This window comes from Podarcis tiliguerta (assembly GCF_965153285.1).
Source record: "Podarcis tiliguerta genome assembly, chromosome: 2".
NCBI classification, from domain to species: domain Eukaryota; kingdom Metazoa; phylum Chordata; class Lepidosauria; order Squamata; family Lacertidae; genus Podarcis; species Podarcis tiliguerta.
The window spans coordinates 103,851,749-103,873,369 of record NC_139535.1 but is presented as its reverse complement, the minus strand read 5'-3'; the positions used below and the strand labels follow the sequence as shown (position 1 = coordinate 103,873,369).

Sequence of the window (21,621 nt, the reverse complement as noted above, 5' to 3'; positions counted from 1 at the left end):
GTTTCATTACATAATTCAATAAACCCAAGCATTGCTCTAACAGAGCATCAACCCCCCCCCGCCCCTCTTTCTGACTTCCATACATAATTACTTTATTCTCTGCATTTCTATAACCACTTTTTTTACCTTCTATCTCGTTTTTGTATTTCCCCTCATTAAATGTAAATCAGCCTCTATAAACCAAGTCGTTAAATAAAAACTTAACTAAAATAAAATAAGTAAATAAAAAAATACTTAACTGGCCAACTGAGTTGCAGATAACTCGGTTGCTCCCCTCCCCCCAATAACCCCCCAAAAATTAAATCCTGGAGGGCGGCCTATAACAAAGCACCCCCCCAACAACGACCCCGCTTGGGAGGCACGACAAGCGAGCTTTAGAGACCCCTCTAGGGTGGGATTTGAACCCAGGCCTTCCTCGGCGTCCCTACCCCGGCACTCTAACCGCGGCACCGCCCCCGCCCGCGCCCCGTTCGACGGCAGAAAGTCGTCGCGAGCAGCTCGGCCTCCGTCGCCGTCGAGGCCGCCGCCGCGGGCCATGTGCCCCCCGGAGGCCCTCCGCGCCCTGCTGCAGAGGCGCCCGAAGGTTCTGCCGCCGGCGAAGGAGGCGAAGGGCAGGCGTCGGAAGTGGCGGTGGTGGCCGGCCCGCTGGTTGCCCGTGTGGTCGGGGATGTCCCGCGGCGCCAGCGCCGGCCCCTCGTCGTCGTCGTCGTCGTCTTCGTCCTCGTCCTCCACGTGCTGCTCCTCGCGCAAGGCGGAGCAAGCCCGCGGGCCCTTCGGCGAAGAGCAGTTCCTGGCCGTTTGCCGGGAGTCGACCAAGCCCCGGGAAGCGGCCAGGGCCGCCTGGGAGCTCATGGCCGAGACCGCCAGCTTCTGCATCTTCCGGCTCTTCGACGAGGTGCGACGGCGGCCAGGGGCGCCGCCGCTGCGGCCGGACCAGAAGGGAAGGGGGGAAAAAGGCCGCCGAGGCCTAGACGGAGCAAGGGAGCCTGAGGGACCGGCGCCGCGTTGCCGTGGAAACGCGAGGGAAAGAGGAGGCCTCCAAGCTGTTTGGGGACTACAGTTCCCGCCATCCCCGGCCGCTGATTCTGCTAGCTAGGGATGATGGGAGTTGTAGTCCAATAACAGCTGGGGGCCCAAGGTTGAGAAACACTAGGGTTGCCCACACTTGGGTCTCCATTTGTTTTTGTGGAGGTTCCCACCATTCCCTGCTGCTGATCCTGCTTAGCCAGGGATGATGGAGTTGTAGTCCAGCAACAGCTGGGGGCCTAAGTTTGAGAAACACTAGGGTTGCCCATACTTGGGTCTCCAGCTGTTTTTGTGGCAGTTCCCACCATGCCCAGCCACTGGTCCTGCTTAGCTAGGGATGATGGGAGTTGTAATCTAACAAGAGCTAGGCCAGGCCAGGGTTGAGAAACACTAGGCCCGGGTTGCCCATATTTGGGTCTCCAGCTGTTCTCGCAGCAATTCCCATCCATTGATCCTGCTAGCTAGGGATGATGGGAGTTGTAGTCAAAAAACAGCTGGGGACCCAAGGTTGTGAAACACTCTGTGGGTCAGCAGCTCTTTTCGTTAGTCAGACCCCCCCTGGCCAAACCTCCACCTGGCCTTTCCTCCATGGTGGCCAGTGGGGCTCCCCCCCCCTTGTGCTCCATGGCCCTCACAACAGGCCTGAAAGGTAGGCAAGGCTGAGAGAAAGCGGCCTGAGGCCTCCGTTGCACTTCTAAAACCACTTCCAGCCTTTGGAGGAGTGGGGAATGTATCAGGTTTGCCAACTGCTATTCTCTACTACAGCCTGCTCTCGATTGTTGGCCATGTCTCTTCTTCAAATAAATAGATTACAAAGTTCCTGAACATGTACAAAATGCCTTGCCTTTCCTCTGGGCAACAGCAGCCTCTCATTATTTAAGGAGAAGCCCCACTGTATCAAACAAAACAGGGCTGGCAAGGTAAGGTGATTGTGTCTTGGAGCAGGATCCACAGGGGCAGCAGATCCCAATGTAGATCTTTATTGTTCCTAGGGTTGCCATTAAAAAAATCCTGTCCTCCATTATATAGTCATTCTTTGTTTATCCACACCCACGTAGGAGCAGGGCTTCTTCCTTCCAGGACAGATTACAAGACTTGCTCAGAGGCCTGAACCTCCTTTGAAAAATTATGATCTATTTCCACCTCTCTTTTCAGTATTATATTTCTTGTGAGTGAACTTTTAAAGGATACGCATGTAGTATTGCAAAACGTATGCCAGAAGGCAGCCTCTGGCCATTGCATTGTTCCTGTGTACAGGAAAAGCAGAAATCAAAGATGCAGTGATAGGGAACAGCTTACCTGTTGTGTTTCTACCTGTCATGCTGATGTTAGGGACATAATAGCACTGCCAGGAAGGGGGAAAAAAAACAAGAAGTTAATGCCCTGGTGTGGGAGTTAACAAATGGACAGAATCAACCGAGGGGAGCAGAGGGGCAGGGAAGTGTGCATTATGCGACCATGAAATAGACAGGGTCCTCCCTTGAGATGTAGTAGCAGTATTTGGGTATTCTAGATAGGAAGCATAAAATAGGGACTGACAGCTTTCTGTAGAGTACTGATCAGCAACTGACAGCCTGTGGGTCAAACCTGGCTGGGTGTCCTCTGCTCCCTCCACCTTGCCAGACTTCAAGCAGAAGGGATGTGCGGCACTTACTATGACTATAGAACTTGATTTAGGAAATGAGATTGGCTAATCGTTCTCTAGGGACGCGGGGTGGCGCTGTGGGTTAAACCACAGAGCCTAATACTTGCTGATCAGAAGGTCGGCGGTTTGAATCCCTGCGACGGGGTGAGCTCCCGTTGCTCGGTCCCAGTTCCTGCCCACCTAGCAGTTCGAAAGCACGTCAAAGTGCAAGTAGATAAATAGGTACCGCTCCGGCAGGAAGGTAAACAGCGTATCCGTGTTCGCCAGAAATGGCTTAGTCATGCTGGCCACATGACCTGGAAGCTGTACGCCGGCTCCCTCGGCCAGTAAAGCAAGATGAGCGCCGCAACCCCAGAGTCGGTCACGACTAGACCAAGGGGTCCCTTTACCTTTACCTTTACTCCCTCCTCAAAGTGATCCTCCTGTAAAACTACTTACAGTCCAGACAGATTAAGGATTAAATTGCTATATATTTCCATTTGAAATGGAACAGTGGAGACCTGCATCTCAAGGGTGCTTCTGGATTTAGATTGACAAGCATTTTGCCATAACTATAGTGGGGTTAGGGGACGCGGGTGGCGCTGTGGGTAAAACCTCAACGCCTAGGACTTGCCGATCATCAGGTCGGCGGTTCGAATCCCCGCGGCAGGGTGCGCTCCCGCTGCTCGGTCCCAGCGCCTGCCAACCTAGCAGTTCGAAAGCACCCCCGGGTGCAAGTAGATAAATAGGGACTGCTTACTAGCGGGAAGGTAAACGGCGTTTCTGTGTGCTGCGCTGGCTCGCCAGATGCAGCTTGTCACGCTGGCCACGTGACCCGGAACTGTCTTCGGACAGCGCTGGCCCCCGGTCTCTTAAGTGAGATGGGCGCACAACCCTAGAGTCGGACACGACTGGCCTGTACGGGCAGGGGTACCTTTACCTTTACCTTTATAGTGGGGTTAGCTCCATTTTTCATGGGTGTTCTGTTTCTGTGTCATTCCATCCTTCATGACCTTTCATAATCCTGAGGCTTCTATTTTCTTTTAGTCTTCTGCTTCCCAGACCTGAGAGGAGATGAGACTGAGTACTAACAGCTGGACTTTGTCTTGTTTAACCATGGGGGTGCAACCACAGTTGTCTGTTTTTCTTTTCCCTTGCTCCCTTTCACAGGAAGTTTTGTAGGCCAATGTTTGAGAGCCTGTGCTGATCTAATCCTTGGTTCAAGGATTAGCTTTTTCTTTTTCTTTTTCTTTTTACAGCATCCTTGAATGGGTCAGGGAGGTGGGCAGAACGCCAAGAGTACAGACACAGGCAGAGTTTATTCTTTCCCTCCCTTCGAAAGCAGTTTGTGTCCTTGGAAAAACTGCATTTTTAAAAAATCTACAAACTCCTCTCCTTTTTTGTCCCTTACTGAAAGAGTATGCAAAGCTGGAGTGTGCTTGAGAGTTAGAAGATGAACAATATTTATTTTCTAAATGCTGCAACCTACTTTCAAGTAGCTTGTTTTCTGGAAGATTTCTGCTTGCTGCTCTTGTGTGTTCAAATTTACTCCATTTAATTTCTTGTCATGAGCTTATTTACTCAGGTAGAAAAGCACCATGCTCCTGTCATGGCCGTGGGCTAGTGTGGGCCTCTACATAGCTCCATCCTTATTTCAGACATATCGCTATATTGAAAACCAGGTATCACCCAGCCCTAGATGGCAGCAACCATGCCACTCTTAATTCATTGCTGAAGCCTGTATGCCAGTCCTTGCCATCATATTCCTAGATCTGTCTGGCCCAGATCTGTCTGTTTTAAATTGATTTCACTCTTGTATACGTTTGAGGACAAATCCCAGCCTCCTCAGCACAGATTTCAGACTTCTTCCTCTTCAGGATAAACAGCTGGCCAACTCAGCAGGGCATTCTGCCTTGAAATACTGAAGCCCTGCTGGTTTATTGGCCAAGAGGAAAACTTTGTGGGCTGCCTGTGGTCAGAGACAGCGTGATTCAAGCAGCTGGCAGAAATGCCTGGAAGTGGAGTCTAGCGCAGGCAGGAAGCCCAATTCTTTACCAACCGAAGTGCTATCAAAATTGGGACATGCGTTGGTGGAATGCTTGAAGCCTCTGCTATTTTGGTGTGTGTTGCATGGCCCTGCTGTATTAGATATGACAGGGATTTGGATAATTGGGGGCTTGGAAGTACAGTGATACCTCGGGTTAAGTACTTAATTCGTTCCGGAGGTCCGTTCTTAGCCTGAGACTGTTCTTAACCTGAAGCACCACTTTAGCTAATGGGGCCTCCTGCTGCTGCCGCGCCGCCAGAGCACGATTTCTGTTCTCATTCTGAAGCAAAGTTCTTAACCCGAGGTACTATTTCTGGGTTAGTGGAGTCTGTAACCTGAAGCGTATGTAACCTGAAGCGTATGTAACCCGAGGTACCACTGTAATGTATTTTAAATGCTAGGTTGTTTTGTTGGTGTGATAATTCTGTCCAGTCAGCAAATGCTGACACGGATCAAGAACAATTTCACACGTGGCTTGTATGTTTAATTTGTTGTTTTTTTTAATGGGAATACAAGTTCTGCATTGGTCAGACTGATTATTGAAATGAGAAATGCCTCTCTTCCGATTTCTCATCTACTATAGGAACAATCACACTGTCATCCCAGTGAGGCTCAAAGGCCATTTAAGCCCTGCCTGGGAGGTCATTCTAAGTTTACATGGTGATTGTTTGGAGACTGGAATGCAGTATCATCCCTCAAGAAGAAAGTAGGCAGATGTCATACTTGGCTCGGTTTTAAAGGAAGCAATTTGTTGTATTTGTTTTATCAAAAGAAACGCTGCAATTTGTAGACTTATGCCAGCAGCGAAAGTTAAAACAGGTTGGCAGGTATCATAAGTGGTGGAATCCACTTATAATCCACTTATAATCCACCAAGGTACAGTGGTACCTTGGTTTACGAACTTAATTGGTTCCGGAAGTCCGTTCTTAAACCAAAGTGTTCTTAAACCAAGACGTGCTTTCCCATAGCAGCGGGGGACTCGGTTTACAAATGGAACACACTCAACAGGAAGCGAAACATGGTTATTATTCTAAGGCAAAGTTCACAAACCAAAACACCTACTTCCAGGTTTGCAGCGTTCTTAATCCAAGTTGTTCATAAACTAAGCCGTTCTTCAACCAAGGTACCACTGTAATTAGAGGAATGCAAAATAAGTAGGCATATGGATGTTGGGATTACATAGCTTTTCTTCACATATTTGCTCTTCTTTTTAATTAGGGTTGGCTTGTTAATTCTCTGATGAACAGCTTTTTAAACTATTGTGGTAGTATCATACTGTGGTAGCATGTTTTGCTGTGGCCTTTGACACCTGAGATGTACAATTTTAGGACACACCCTATTTTGTGTGTTTTTTTGGAGGGGTGCGTAATTGTAAGTTTTTAAAATGTTTAATGTTGTATTTTAAACAGTTGTAACCTGCCCTGGGACCATAGGGTGAAGGTTGGGTAATAAAATTATTGTAATAATAATTTAGCAGTTTGCAAACATGCCTAAGGAACAGAGATTTGGAAACGAAACCTGGAACATTAAGGGTTCTAGCAAGTGTCCCAGAGTTGCTTTAAAAAAGAAAAAAAGAGATGCTTTGCTTGCTGACTAAAGTCAGCATTATCACATACGAATAAACAAATCTATAAAATAAACCGGAAAGAAAAAGCTCTCAAAGTGTCCAAGATATTTTGTAACCCATGCCTCTCTTTTTGCTTTTAAAGAAATTTGTGTCACTGTAGCAACTTTGGTAGAAATCTCTAAATACAGGAAAGTCTTCGTGTTGGAAAGCAACCAACACTGCCAGAGCGGTGGGATCATACTAAAATCTAGACTAGCTATAGGCGGTGGTTTGTCTTTTGAATTTATTGTTTTCAAAATACAGACTAATGTTTAACAGTTTTGTTTTGTTTTGTTACTGCGATGGGCCAGTCTGAGAACACTTCATGGTACTGTATGTTTTCCAGCCTTCTAAACAAACATCTCCTGTAATCTGCAGGCACGTCATAATCTCACTTTCAGTTGATATTCACATTCCTTTCGTACAGGAAAATAGGTTTGCTAACCTTTGAAAGCTCAGATTATCTGAGATATTGCAAGGTTTGTGAACTAAAACCACAACTAAAACCATCTGTTGTGGTAGATGGTGGCCTAGACTCTTCTTGTAATGTTCTGCAGTAAAGGGTAGTCCTTTAAATAAATGGAGGTAGAGCGATTTTACAGAGTGTACAATTTCAGGAATCACTCTTAAATAATTGCAGGCTTGATGTATCTTTGGAAAATAGAACTCAGGAGGGCGTAGGCTTGGGTGGAGGTCTACTTCACATTGCCAGAATTTGTTTGTGAAGCAGTGTTGTAATGCCTTATTACAAAATGCTGTGTGACTCATGCCGTATCTTTATTTTAAATATTTCCTTTCTTTAAATGTTGGGTTCATAAAGGGTCTAGCTGACGGTGCTGAAGGATGAAGTGATGTTTATTGAATGAGAAAGTTCATGATAACAGAGCTCTGTTAAAAAATATTTTACAGAATACAAGACTGAAAAGGGTAAAAGGTAGTTTAAATTCCATTCACTTGTACTGTGCTTTGACATTTTTGCATCTCCTCGATGAATTAGACCCGAAAACCTTCTGTTTCTGCAATTGGCATTGCTAGCAAATAATTCAACTCTCTGAACAAAGGGTTATCCAACTCTTAGTGTAAGGGTTATTTGATTTGTGCAGCGAGCTCCACTAAGTCAAATAAAACAAAATAAATAACATGATTTTTTCTGGACTGGTCAGGGTGAAGATGGGCGGGGGGGGGGCGAGTCTAACAAAAGTAGAATACAGTCAGAGTGCTGAAATATATATTTATTGTTTCACTTGACTATCGTAACAGAAGTATGACTCCTGCTGCAGTTTATGTTTCAAAGGATAAAGGGGGATTAGATGCTGATAAGACTTTCATTTGACTATACAGCAGTCTCTGATATTTAAAATAAACAACTGAGTTATACTTACAACACCCACATTTATATAGGATAATTTCTATGGCACCTAGTGTGTAAATATGAGAAAGCATTATTGCTTTGGAGTAATATGTTTAGGGTTATACAGAAAAAAAGATATCTCCAGCCTAGCAGAAAGATTGGTATATATTTTAAGATACGTCTGTCATAGGGTAGTCCAGTTCTTTAGGCAAATGGACCAACTCGCCTCTGTTTTAAAGCAAACATCACAGAGTATATTTGTATATTGTAAATGTATTCATTGTGCAAGCACAGTGGTATAAAAGAGTATTTTTGGACAAGCAAAGTCCTGAAATACAGGATTCTTGATTTTCCCCTCCCTGCTCTCTCCTATTTCTCTTGCTTTTTCAGAAATCTGGACTGTACGAGTATAAAGTCTATGCCACTCTTGGTGATTGTTCCCCAGATGTATGTGCAGAAGTGTACATGGATTTAACCTACAGATCACAATGGGACCGGTATCTTAGAGGTCAGTAAATTATTCAAGACCAAAATGTCATTTTCTTTGGTCACTGTGATAGGTTCCTTTCCTCCGCTCCTTGACCACCATTGTTTTGAAGATTCTTCTACTTCGCTCTTTCAAGTGCTCTGTACAGTTTTTCAGTATGAAAAATGCATGAAGTAGATTTCCATTACCAAAGCATTAATGCTAATATAGTCATCCACTTGTGATGCCCTGAAAAACAAATAAGAAGCAATGTTTTTCTTACTAGCCACTTTTGGTGTTAAAACCAATTTTCTTAGATCCATCGGCACTGTTCTCGTGTTGGTTTATGGACTTGTCTCTTGAGCATTATATGACATCTGGGGAATCTGAGGCCTAGTGTTTGATACCCCCTTAATCACCAGTTTTTATTAGATTGTTAGAGCGGTCAGATGCAAAAGTAGAAACTTTAATAGTTTTGGAGGCAAAGGAAATCACATGTGTTATGCAAGCCACATCTGCTGAAATTCCCTCTCCTGAATATCGATGAAAAGATGAAGAAGCCTATCCTCTTTTGCAATTGGCTACTATACTCTAAGACCTTCTTTAGCTTTGATCTCTTTGATTCTAGAGAGAATCAAAGAATTGGCAACTTAGGGGTGTGTGAAACTGTGAAATAGCATGAGTCCTCTTGGAAGATATTGTTTTACCTCAACATTAATTCCGATGCAGTTTCGCCTGAGCAAGGACTTCCACTTTTGCCTCAAAATTTGCCTTAGGTGAAATTTGTCAGAGTTGTACTGTTGTGTACATCTTTATTTAACGGAATGACATTTGTGCATTTCCATCCCTATCCTAAACTTCAAAGTTCCGGTTCTCTTCTCCATGTTTAGTTTAAACAAGTGACTATTTGTCTTTCCATATAAACTATACATGAGATCCTTATCTAGTTGTGCAACATATCATATGGTGATCCAGCTGTAGCAGTACAGTGATACCTTGGTTTACAACCATAATCCGTAAACCAAAAGAGGTTGAAACCCAAGGCGGGCTTTCGCTATTGGGGCCTCAAAAAAAAATTGGTTGTAATAATAATAATAATAAAGGGTTGTAATCCCCCCCCCCCAAAAAAAGGGATACGCACTTCAGGGTTTGATGTGATCGTAATCCAAAACGGTTGCAAACCAAGGTACCACTGTACCTAAGATTACTCCCTGCTGAAACCACTACAGTCATACCTCGGGTTGAATGTGCTTCAGGATGAGCGCGTTTGAGTTGCGCTCCACGACAACCCGGAAGTAACGGGGCGCGTTACTTCCGGGTTTCACCACTTGCGCATGCGCAGACGCTCAAAATGACGTGACGTGCATGCGCAGAAGCGCCGAAACATGACCTGCGCATGCGCAGACACGCGGACATGGGTTTCGTTTGCTTCTGGATGCGAACGGGGCTCCGGAACGGATCCCGTTCGCATCTAGAGATACCACTGTACTCTTGGAGTTTATTCATGCACAGCTAGTCCTGATGACATGTTTCTGCTCAGACCTTTTAGAAGATAGCATGGCAATGACTTTTCAGCCCCAGAACAAGAGAGCATTTCTCAACACATCACACTGAATTTGGTGACATCGATTGATGTTGGAAAGCTATTTATTCTAATTAGCACCCATGGAAAAGCATTTTAAGATGTATCCTTCCAAAGAAATGGTGCTCTGCTTTTCTTGAGTTGGTGGAAACTGCTTTTCAGCCATTGTCCTCACCCACCTCTTTTGCTCAAGTGACTTAGGACACTGCCTGCACTGCACTGTCTCTCCATACATTCGATTATAATAGGTTGGTTCCAATTATATTTTGAGTTTTCCTTGGTTCACGCTACTGAGAGAGCACTTCCAAGTTGCATCAACTGCCCTTCCCTACCATGTAATGTAGATTTTCCCATTATGTCCACATGTATCGATTATATGTTGAAGTTAACTTGAGTGTCCCTTGAGATACACGGGGGAGGGCTTGGTCATCTTGGCTAACTTTTAGCTATTGTGAGATTAATTAAGAGCAGATACACTATCTTCCATTGGGATGACACTCTATTGCTGCATGCCACAGACACAAAGGGTGGGGAAGGAAACCCATGACTTCAACATGACGGGGCAATAGGATATGAATGTCCCCATCTGCAAATGACTCACAATGTCTGATTTGCAGAGCTTCACATATTTTGGCCTACGGTAAGCAGGGAATGTTTCAAATATCTTCCGTTATCTCTTGTGTGATGCCATGCTCACATCTATGTTATCTAATATATCTATATATATATCTATATATATCTTTATATATAGCATATTTGATGTCCATTGTCATTCAGACAAGATGTTTTCAAAAGGTGAATACTAATATATTTCTGGTGCATTTCTTAACTTAAGACTGTGGAACTTCCACAAAGCGCGAAGTTTTGATTTGTGTGTGTGTCTGTATAGAAAATATTGCATACTTTGATTAATCAATTTTAAGGAACAAAAGTATGCATTACTATTAATTTTATACTCCACCTTTTCCCCGACGGGACTCTACATTCCCAAGAAGAAACATTTCGATAATTCCCAGTGTACTAAAATGAAGCGGCAGATTATTCTAGCAACTTTTGTAATGAATAATGAGATTTTAATATCTAGGGGCAGGATTCACCTTAGTGTCTATGCTGGAAGCCTACCGATTAGGCCACTTAGATTAGCAGGGGGAGAAGCAAAATGTCCTTTCAGTAGCAACCTCTCATGTCTTTTTGGTGCTGTTCTCCAAGGACCCCCAGTGTGGGAGGGCTTTATGGGGCGGTGAGGAGATTTGGAAAAACAAACACGTGATCTGAGAACCCATGCATCTCAGTAGGGCACTGTAGCTTATGTCACCATATTTCCCCAGATTTTGAACCCATGGACATTTTGGCAGCCCATGCTTTGATAGTGAGCTTGGAAAGGTTGTTTTGGAAAGGTAATAAAAGGTGAACAAAGGTAAAAATATGAATAGATTTACAGATACCAGAGACATATTAACCGGCAAGCCATCCTCACTGTCCTTAATCTAGGCTATCTCACTCTTCGGGGAATACTGAAAGAAGCTAGACTCTGCAATTAATAGGATGACCTAAGATACAATAATAGCACGTCTTCTCAAATAATAGGGTTCAGTTTGTCCTTCTGGTATGTGAGAGAAAATATCCATTTATAGTGGAACTCCCTGTATTGCCCATTAAATTGAACATGTCAAATATTACTCTTTTTCTCACACCTTCAATTTTGAGTTTGCTTGCTGCTTAAGACGTAGGAAACGGAATAGGTTGTCAAATGGCACCAAGTTAATACTCCAGTGACCTCTGGTGGAAAATGTGATACTATATGGTGTCTTATAATGGGAACAGCACTATCCATCAAACAGCTGGCATTACATATTGCATCACACGGAAATAATGTATTCCAAGACAATAACTTGTTGTTAGACCCCTTCATATATTTGTGAGGAATACTGGCATCTCAGCATATGTCTGCAGCAAAATAGTCCCTCATGCAGCCATTCTCACATTCATTGGAGAAAATACAGCATCTGAAGTGACTTTTATGGTCTGCCTGCCATAGCTAATTGGGACGATAAGGAACTTTAGAGAATACCTTTCTCTGCCCCATTGGAACTTCCCCAACTTTTGAGATCTCTCCATGAAGCCTACCTACTTGAGAAGAAGGCTTAAGTTAGGACAGGGCTTCCCAAACCATGGTCAGTGGACTGCAAGAATAATTGCATGGACAGGTGGAGTCCCCCAAACCCTGGGCGCCCCCCCCCATGTGGAATAATTACTCAAGACAACGTGCTATGGGATTAAATTGGCCACAACTTTATTATATTTCAGATGTGGGTAGACCTTGGCTCAGGCATTGGGCGTTTATCCCTCCCAGTCTCCAGCCGGGCGTCTAGGGTACATCAGGGTTATCCAGTGTGTGTGTGTGTGGGCGGGGCGGCTCTGGAGAACATATGTTCAAGCAGAGATATCCACACCCGTTACGCCGCCGTAGCAGGGGAGAGCAATGACGACCTCTTGGCGTACGGTCAAAACCTCCCCTCAAAAACCCCTTTAATGGGGAACCCTGGTATCACCGCCCCAAAGAGGAAGGGGGCGTGGGTCACCGCTGCACCCCCCCCCATTCAGGAAGATAGACTAAAGGATTCTGCCCAAGGCCTGATACTGCCACCCGAGACCGCAAAGTTGCCGTCTCACCGCCAAGACTACCTACACCTGAAAAGACCCTTCACCATCCACCAACCAATCCGACAGGCCATGCCTGATGTCGCTCAGCCAACACTTGTTACCAAGGCCCGATAGGTGCACACTATCGGGCCTGAATAGTTCCTTCATGTATACTTTAATGCTGGGATGCTTCACGACCCGACCTCCCATGCGCGTGGTTGCAGAGCGCAATGCCCTATTGACTTTTTCAACAGTGTAGTTAAATCTGGTGGGTTTGAGGTTGCCACGCCATTGTAAGCGTAGTAGAAGCTCTGACCAGAAAATCGTGATATTGGGGTGCGTGGCATGTAAGCTTTCCAGGTCTGCAATCACTGTTTTTGGCCAAGCCTGTGCTAATGGAGCCACACAGGGTCCAGGGGCTGCTCACGTCGACGCAAAGGGCGCCCCCCGTTTAATGTGGGGAGCGGTCATTCAGGTGGTCTCTGGCATGTCGGTGTCTGGTTAAATATTGGCGATGACACACCCACTGCATTAAATATTCATGTTGGGTTTTTTAAAATTGCATTTGAATTGCTTCTTTTATTGTAATTTATTGTGTCATGATTTGAATTCTATGGAATACAGTAAAATGCAATACATGAGAAATAAAAGAAGCTGTAAAATACATTTAAAAACTGTATAGCCTCTAGCACGGTGCATTACAAACTGTATAACAGGCAGAAGAAAAAACGTGGTCTGCCACAGTCTTCATCAGTGATCCATTGGGGGGGGGAGTGGGGGGCCTTTGGGAATTACTGATTTGGGGCCTTTTCAGTCATGGCACTGCCGTTTTAGAATTCTCTCCTTGATTAGGCCTAGCACCAAGTTTCTTTTCTATAGTTGTTGGTAACAAATGTCCTCTCAAGTAATCGGGCTGTTGTAGGCCTGATTTCTCCAAACTGGGTGAAAGAGCATTAATATGGTAAAAGCAGTTCTGTGTTAGCAGGTATCAAATGATGCACACGGGAGAGGAAAATCCTAGTTTCACAAATATACTTGCAGGGTCTGAACAGGTGGTGACACGCCTGATCAGTAAGGAGGGACATAATAGAGATGAATAAGATTTTGCTTAATGTGGATAAATTTGCCCCCCCCCCATAAGATCATCTTCTGAGGCCCTTCTTCGTGTGCCTCCTCCTCAAGAGGTCTGGAGGGTAGCAACACGAGAACGGGGGCTTCTCTGCAGTGGCTCCCCGTCTGTGGAATGCTCTCCCCAGGAAAGTTTGTCTGATGCCTTCATTACACACCTTTAGGCACCAGGCAAAAACGTTCTTTTTAAACCAGGCCTTTGGTTGATCTCTTTGACATCCTATCCCCTTTTATAAAGCGACTCTTTTTTGGGGGGGTGGGTGGGGGGGTTATTGAGGTTTTTTTATTTTGATTACATATATCGATCTTTTCTGTGAACCGCCCTGAGACCTCCGGGTATAGGGCAGTATATAAACTCAGTAAATAATCATAATAAAACAATAATGAAATGTAATGTTGGAAGATTTAGGAGAGACTAAAGGAAATCTTCACACAACCCTCTGTTAGATGGGCATTTTCTACCGCAAGATATAACACTATCCACTGACTTGGATGGTTTTAAAGGGTTTTTTAAGACAAATAGTGGGGGATAACTTTATGAATGGCTACTGGTTGTGCTACTGTATCTGTATACTGCCTCTGGTGCCTCTGAACATTAGTTACTGGGGGAACACAAGTTGGGAGAGTTCTGCCTGTGAGTTCACCATACACATTTGGATGGCCATTGTGAGAACAAGATGCTTGACTAGATGAGCTTTTGGGTCAAATTCTTTAAAAAAGAACCAATTATGCCTATCCCTTTGTGCCCGACCCTTGTTGAGGTCTGACACATACACAGTTATGATTCGTTTCTGACTCACATTTTCAATTCACCAAATGCATTGAAATCCTTATGTAAGTCCAGGTGAATAAAACATAGTCTGCATCTAACGCATTTCCCCTCCGATTTTTAGATATAAGTGAGAAACCTTTTGAGGGCAGAACAGTAATCCGCTGGGAAGTGAAGTTCCCTTTCCCCATGGCAAATAGAGACGTATCCTTTCAAGTCTTGGGTTGCAGTTTTGCTCTTAACATTTGAGGCTGCAAACTCCTCACAGCACAGTTCTGCAAGTTTAAATGAGGTAAAAAAAATGACTCTTAAGGGAAAAGAAAAAGTTAAGACTTTGATGCACATTCTTGTGAACCATATTCTGTCATCCCCTTTGAGGAGCAAAACAAAAACAAATGCAGGCTTCTTGAAACAGGATTGCTTTTCGTATTTGCACCAGTATACCTTCTGTCTCGATGATATATGTATATTATATATACAGGCACATCCTGATTATTTCTTAAACTTCAGCATAGTATGTTTTCGTTCGTGAGCGTAAAGATATGGAACTTGAAGGGAAGAAGATATATGTTATATTGGCTAAAAGCGTGAATACCGCTAAATTCCCAGAGAAGACTGGGATTGTTAGAGTAAAGAATTATAAACAATGTGTGGCCTTTGAAAGTGATGGCAAGAAAGGCTCCAAAGGTAAGATATCAGTAAAGAACTTTATAGAAATACCTGCTTAGAGCTAGGCATGAGGAGAAAGTTTATTTCAATTTGCATTTGAAGGTGAACCTACCTAATACACACTTTTCAAAACAAGGCACAAACCCAAAGCAGAGCTATCCTTTGAAATTTGCATTACTCTGAATTTTGCAATAGTTTCCCAGCCAAGTAACATGTACACAAATGCATTTTTCAGGATACAGTGTGCATATAAATGCACATATTAAAGAAAACAATATACAGAAATGTATTATATATGGGGAAATTGCTTGTAAATCTTATTTATATTTATTTAACTTTTTTTTTACTCTGCTTGACTGTAAACACAACAACCTCTAAGCAGTTTACAACAGTATAAAAACATTAAGAATTATTGATTAAAAGTTATACTTGTCAAAACGACATGCAACAATGTGCTTATTTTGAGAGCTTTGCACTACAATGTTGACAAATTTTGCTGATTATTTTAGAAAACCAATTTACAAATTGCTACAGAAGTGTGCAAAATGATTGGGAGAAACAGAAAATTGTCAACTGCAAATGGCAGATAGGCCCATCCCTTTTTAGAGCAGAAATGTTAAATTTACAAGTTAAGGATTGTGAAAAACATATTCACTTGCTTTTTTAACACTAACAAATTTTGCTAAGATTGAAAGCAGGATAGTTGAACTGGTGTGTACAAAATAACACTAGAGGCTTGCATCCAATATTTTGGGTGGTTAATTCTTATGCACACATGTTTGCTCATCCCAGCCAACTAATTTGTGTAATCTGGTAACAGGAGTTGCTTAACCACAGTGTGATCAGACCAGATTTGTATAAATTCTTCAGGGGCAAAATTAGTGATGGCATGATCATTCTTTATTCTGTAGAAGTAAATACCTGTGGGGAGAATAATTTGTTTCAGGACTGTGGCGGTTATAGAAAAATTAATGATTAACCCTTTATTAAACCCCACAGCACTGTTTTGAATCTCCTCCACTGTGACTGCTATTTGCATAAAGAAGAAAGCTGCCATTGGCACCAGTGGAAGTTTTTGTCCCAAGGAACATAGCAGCCACTAGGGGCATGTGGTGTGTGATCCTGATTGGACTGAAGTGGAGACAACAAGTTAAATTCCCTCTTTACCACCTCCCCAGCCCAATCATATCGCTTTTAGCTTTGTGATTATTGTCGTACCTCGTTTCTAAGACTAGGAAAACTTGTGGATGCCTCAATAATGTGCCAAGTTGGACTTGGGTGGCGAGTTCCCGCCTCCCCCCTTGGAAATAAAGACACGAGACACCAGAATTTAAGGTTAATGGTTAAATTAGGCCACAACTTTATTGATTACAGGAATTGAGCGGTATTGACTTAGGCATTGGTCCTATCAACTATCCGGCTTCAGCCTGCTTACTTGAAGACCGGCAAGGGTTAATCACCAGTAGGGGGAGTCCTGCTGATGCACACTCGGGGGTGTGCCGTAGGCCCACACCTCCTTAGGCTTAGGACAAGGCGACGCCCCCCCCCCGAATCCTTTACCGGAGTACCCTTCGATTTGGGGGGAAGGCGATGGCGCTTCCTCCCCCCTTTCATCTGCATAACAATACCCCTACCAATGCCTAACCGCCAATGCCAAGGAAGTTGTGGCAGTTGCTACGAGGTAGGCGGAAAACCAAATGGCTGGTGCCAATTTGCCAAGTGGAAAAAATTCCTACCAGGCCCCTTGACAGTGGCCAACCAAAGTCCATAGCAATGTCAGAGAGCCTAACCTAACGGGTGGGAGGGGTGGGAAAACCTGATCAGCTGGAGCGCAGGAAGAGGGAGATCCTCAACCGCGCCGGCCCCAAGTAGGGCGGGCCACGCCTCCCGGACCAGCCAATTGGCTGGTCTGGGAGATGACGCGTCCGAGGATTCCCCCAGTATCGCGGGGGCTGTGAGCCAGCCCTGTGTGCGTGGGGAGGGGCGTGAAGCCCGCAACCCCACCTCCTCTCCAGCTCGGAAGTGGATTTCCGATGCAGATATTGCACTTCTGCTAATGGGTTCACGTATCCTAGGCCCTAACTATTCATAATTCTTTCTAATAGATTTTTTTGCAGGGTTGGGGTTGGCAGAGGGAATCATTTGTTGTTGTATGCACAATCCCTTCTTGGTGATCAGAGAGAGAAAAATTAGATGTGGTTGGATATACGCAAAATTGGCAGAGCTTGCTGAAACTGGGAAACTTCCCTTCCAACTCTGCAACAGGCCTCCATAACTCCAGAGATGAAACGGAGAAGGATTTTCGAAGCCTCTGTCAGTTTAGCCTCTACAGTGAGGAAAGAGCTTTGAATTTATTGCAGAGCTGAATGGGAATAAAGTGTTTTGCTTTCACTGCTGCTTTTTGCAGCTATTGCGCTGGGACCAGACAATGTACAATTAATTCTGAACTTACAGGGACAGCAGTTGGGTGTACAAAACACTGCACAATTGAAGAGGGTGGAGGAGAAGAGCTTTTTGGGGAAAGAAAGAAAAAACCTCTTGCAGTCATGCCGACGTTGTTCAGAAACCGTTGAGGGGTTTCAGCAAATATATCTGATATCATGGGATGGAACAGTGGAAAACTCCAGAGAAATAAGGGAATAAATTCTGCACATTTATGGTTCTAAATAACAACACTAAAAGCAGCTTAGATAGCTGCTAGTCAGGTGATCACAAAATAGATATATAAATGAATAGCGGCTGTTGCTTAAATAAGATTTCTGACTCCCTCTTTTCTTACTTCCGCTTTGAAGTTTTCATGTCATACTTTGATGACCCTGGTGGCAAGGTTCCTTCGTGGCTTGTCAACTGGGGAACTAAGGTAAGCAGGAATTTGTAGGGAACCAACCCAGTGGGTTATGCCCATGGCTTTTCTGGCCTGATTCTCTGTAGGCAGAACTACAGGTACTGAAAGGGGAAGAGTCATAGAATTGGAAGGGACCCTAAGGGTCATCTAGTCCAACCCCCCGCAAAGCAGGACTCTCAGCTAAAGCACCCATGATAGATGGCCAGCCAACTTCTGTTTTAAAACCTCCAAAGGAGAAGAGTCCACAACCTCCACAGCTCTTCCTGTCAGAAGTTTTTTCCTGGTGTTTCGTGGGAAACCCTCCGGAGCAGGAGAAAGCAAGCTCGTTCCCTCTTCCATGTGACCAGTGGTGTAGCGTGGGTTGTCAGCACCTGGGGCAAGGCAAGTAATCTGCGCCCCCTAACCCGGGGCAAGGCAAGTAATTTGCGCCCCCCCCCCGCTGCACTGTCCCTCCCCCAGATAGTCCCTTGCTCTCTCTCCGCACCGCACCGCACGCCTGGCACCCTCCCCTCCACAGTGGGCGGCGACCCGGGGCAAGGCAAGTAATTTGCCCCCCCCCCGCTGCACTGTCCCTCCCCCAGATAGTCCCTCGCTCTCTCTCCGCACCGCACGCCTGGCACCCTCCCCTCCACAGTGGGCGGCGACCCGGCGGCTTGGATCGGATTCGCACAGCCAGCACTGCAGTGAGAGAGAGTGAGTGAGCCAGGTAGGGGCAGAGAGCTGCAAGTGCGAGCGCCCCCCCCCCCCATGTTGCGCCCGGTGCGGCCGGCCCCCCCTGCACCCCCCACGCTACGCCACTGCATGTGACAGCCCTTGAGATATTTGAAGATGGCTATCATATCTTCTCTTAGTCTCAGAATAGAGCCAGAGCAACAATCCAGACTTGCTTGTGTCCATTCCCTATTGTCAGTTGCTAGTCTGAGACAATAGCTCTGTTCATGCAGTACTCACCTGAAGGTGGCATCCTGCTAGTGCAGGGTAGAAGGGCTGGGCTCTGGGCTCCTCCCACAGCACCAAGTATACTGCCTTAAAGAGGCCAATACTTACAAAACCTTTTTACTGCAGAAATCCCTCAGGGAATGATATACATTTAGGATTTGCTTGTGCATTTCTTTCCCTTTTAATCTTTTCATTTCTATCCTTTCCCTGCCCAGTTAGGCAACTTGTTCAGAGCCTCCAACTCTCACTGATAATATCAAACAAAAACACTTTCTTCTAAAGCTTTGGTTTATGTGCTGCTAGCAGCAGGGGATATTGTTTGGATCCTATAAATCTGTATATTTTGAAAGCTGCAGATGGTGGTGGCATGTTGCTACTGTGTAGGAGGGTCACCAGGATTAACGAATTTAAAAAACCAGTTATGAATCCCCCTCTAACCTGATTTATAATGCTTGTTTAAGCCACAGAGCACAATTACTTTTGTGTTTGAAGCGGCATAGGTGTAACAAACAGTTGAACTTCAGTAGTTGCCTACTAGGCCATAAAGTGTAGATGCATAAGTATTTTGTGATCCCTTTCTTTACAGACTGGAGTGCCTAACTTCTTGATTGATATGGAGAAAGCTTGCCACAGTTACCGCAAAAGATAAAACTGCTCCATGAATGTGATCCAGATTGATAGCTTAAAGGTATATTTTGCATGGATAATGAGCCATGGACACATCACTGAATAACATCTGCCTTTTGGGATAGTAATCATGAGCCGTGTAAGTTCCCAGGCATGTGACAATGAAACATATTAAAACTTTTCGTTTTTCATTTTCCATCTGTGTGATGCACTGCCATTTAATTTTTTGAGGGCTTTCACGTATCATTTCGACATTTGAGGCATGCTGTTTGTGGTTCCCTCACCCTCGTGTAATGATCACCTTTGAACACAGGAGCTCTGATGCGTCGCTTCAGTAGAGGGAACAGCACTATGTCCAAAGAGTGCTGTGCATGCAGAACTTTTCCCTTCATTGAAACTAGTAGAGAAACCCATACTGCTGTGCTCTGAGCTCTGCATCAAGATGCTCAAGATACAAAGTACACTAGCTGTACTTTGGTCGACAGTGCTAAATAGAACTGTTGGGTGCCTTTTAGTTGATCTCTTCTTATATAATAATAATAATAATAATAATAATAATAATAATAATAATAATTTATTTAAACCCCGCCCATCTGGCTGAGTTTCCCCAGCCACTCTGGGTGGCTCCCAATCAAGTGTTAAAAACAGTACATCATTAAATATTAAAAACTTCCCTGAACAGGGCTGCCTTCAGACGTCTTTTAAAGATAGGATAGCTGCTTATTTCCTTCACATCTGAAGGGTGGGTGCCACTACCGAGAAGGCCCTCTGTCTGGTTCCCTGTAACTTCACTTCTCTCAATGAGGGAACCGCCAGAAGGCCCTCGGCGCTGGATCTCCGTGTCCGGGCTGAACGATGGGGGTGGAGACGCTCCTTCAGGTATACAGGACCGAGGCTATTTAGGGCTTTAAAGGTCAGCACCAACACTTTGAATTGTGCTCGGAAATGTACTGGGAGCCAATGCAGATCTCTCAGGACCGGTGTTATGCGGTCCCGGCGGCCACTCCCAGTCACCAGTCTAGCTGCCGCATTCTGGATTAATTGCAGTTTCCGGGTCAGTTTCAAAGGTAGCCCCACGTAGAGCGCATTGCAGTAGTCCAAGCGGGAGATAACTAAAGCATGCGCCACTCTGGCAATACAGTCTGCAGGCAGGTAGGGTCTTAGCCTGCGTACCAGATGGAGCTGGTAGACAGCCGCCCTGGACACAGAATTAACCTGTGCCTCCATGGACAGCTGTGAGTCCAAAATGATTCCCAGGCTGCGCACCTGGTCCTTCAGGGGCACAGTTACTACATTCAGGACCAGGGAGTCCTCCACACCCGCCCACCCCCTGCCCCCCAAAAACAGTACTTCTGTCTTGTCAGGATTCAACCTCAATCTGTTAGCCACCATCCATCCTCCAACCGCCTCCTTCTTACTCTGTTCCTCCGCTGTCTTCTAAGAAATGTGACTTAAACAGTTCATTAAAAGGTAAAGTGGACAGGATTTTCAATGAGCAAATGAGATGTTATCTTTTATTGGAATAAATAGTCACAAAACAACTGGCCAACATCCAGTGAAAGTTATACAAACCCCACTGACATCCATTAGCTGTGACTAAAGGCTATTAATCTCAGCAGGACATAAACACAATTAACTTCTTCTTTGGGGTTGGGCCCATTGTGTGAAAAGATTTCAAATGTCAAGTTATTCATCTGAGCAAAACAAAAATAATTAGCAATAACTTTGCTAATAACCTTTCAAGGCACACTGGGTAACGCTGTGGGACTTGTTTTTTCTCCGTGTAGTGTGCCTTCCACATTTGATGCCCAGCTTCGCAAATATAACAATACATTCTGTGCCTACCGAGATTGGAACAAACAACATTAGACTTGAAAAACTGCCTTATTTTCAGATTTTTATATTTCTGCTTGCATCTTTCCTGTTAGGTGGTTTTGGATCACCCAGGCCCAAGACCAAGCAGACAGATCACATGATTTCCTGCCGTATCTGTCTGCTTTCTTGGTTCTCAAGAGTTGGTGCCTCATCCAGGTAAACAACACCCTGGGTATATAGCCCTGTTTCCCCCCAGCATCAGCTTTTGGAAAAAGAGGAATGCAAAGCCCTCTTGCACATATGTTCGTGGGATCATAGCCATTATGTTTAATCAGCCCAGAAAAGTATATGATCTCACGTGTCCCATTGGTCATGTTGTGTGAAACAGTCATTAACATTATTATTTATTGCGGGAGACATTTGAAGTGAGCTAGTTAGTCTGTTTGCACAGATCTCTTTCATTCTGCTCTGTCTTAACAACAGA

The 21,621-nt window shown here is 44.7% G+C and overlaps 1 protein-coding gene across 1 annotated transcript; it reads left to right on the top strand.

Moving 5' to 3' along the window:
• Nucleotides 1-473: 473 nt before the first annotated feature.
• Nucleotides 474-19,518, top strand: PCTP (phosphatidylcholine transfer protein). The gene is made up of 6 exons (XM_083427995.1): nt 474-895; nt 8,045-8,162; nt 14,367-14,446; nt 14,758-14,929; nt 17,704-17,771; nt 19,282-19,518. Exons 1-6 carry the CDS (start codon nt 536-538, stop codon nt 19,342-19,344), a joined length of 861 nt encoding a protein of 286 aa, XP_083284121.1. The 5' UTR covers nt 474-535; the 3' UTR covers nt 19,345-19,518.
• Nucleotides 19,519-21,621: the final 2,103 nt, after the last annotated feature.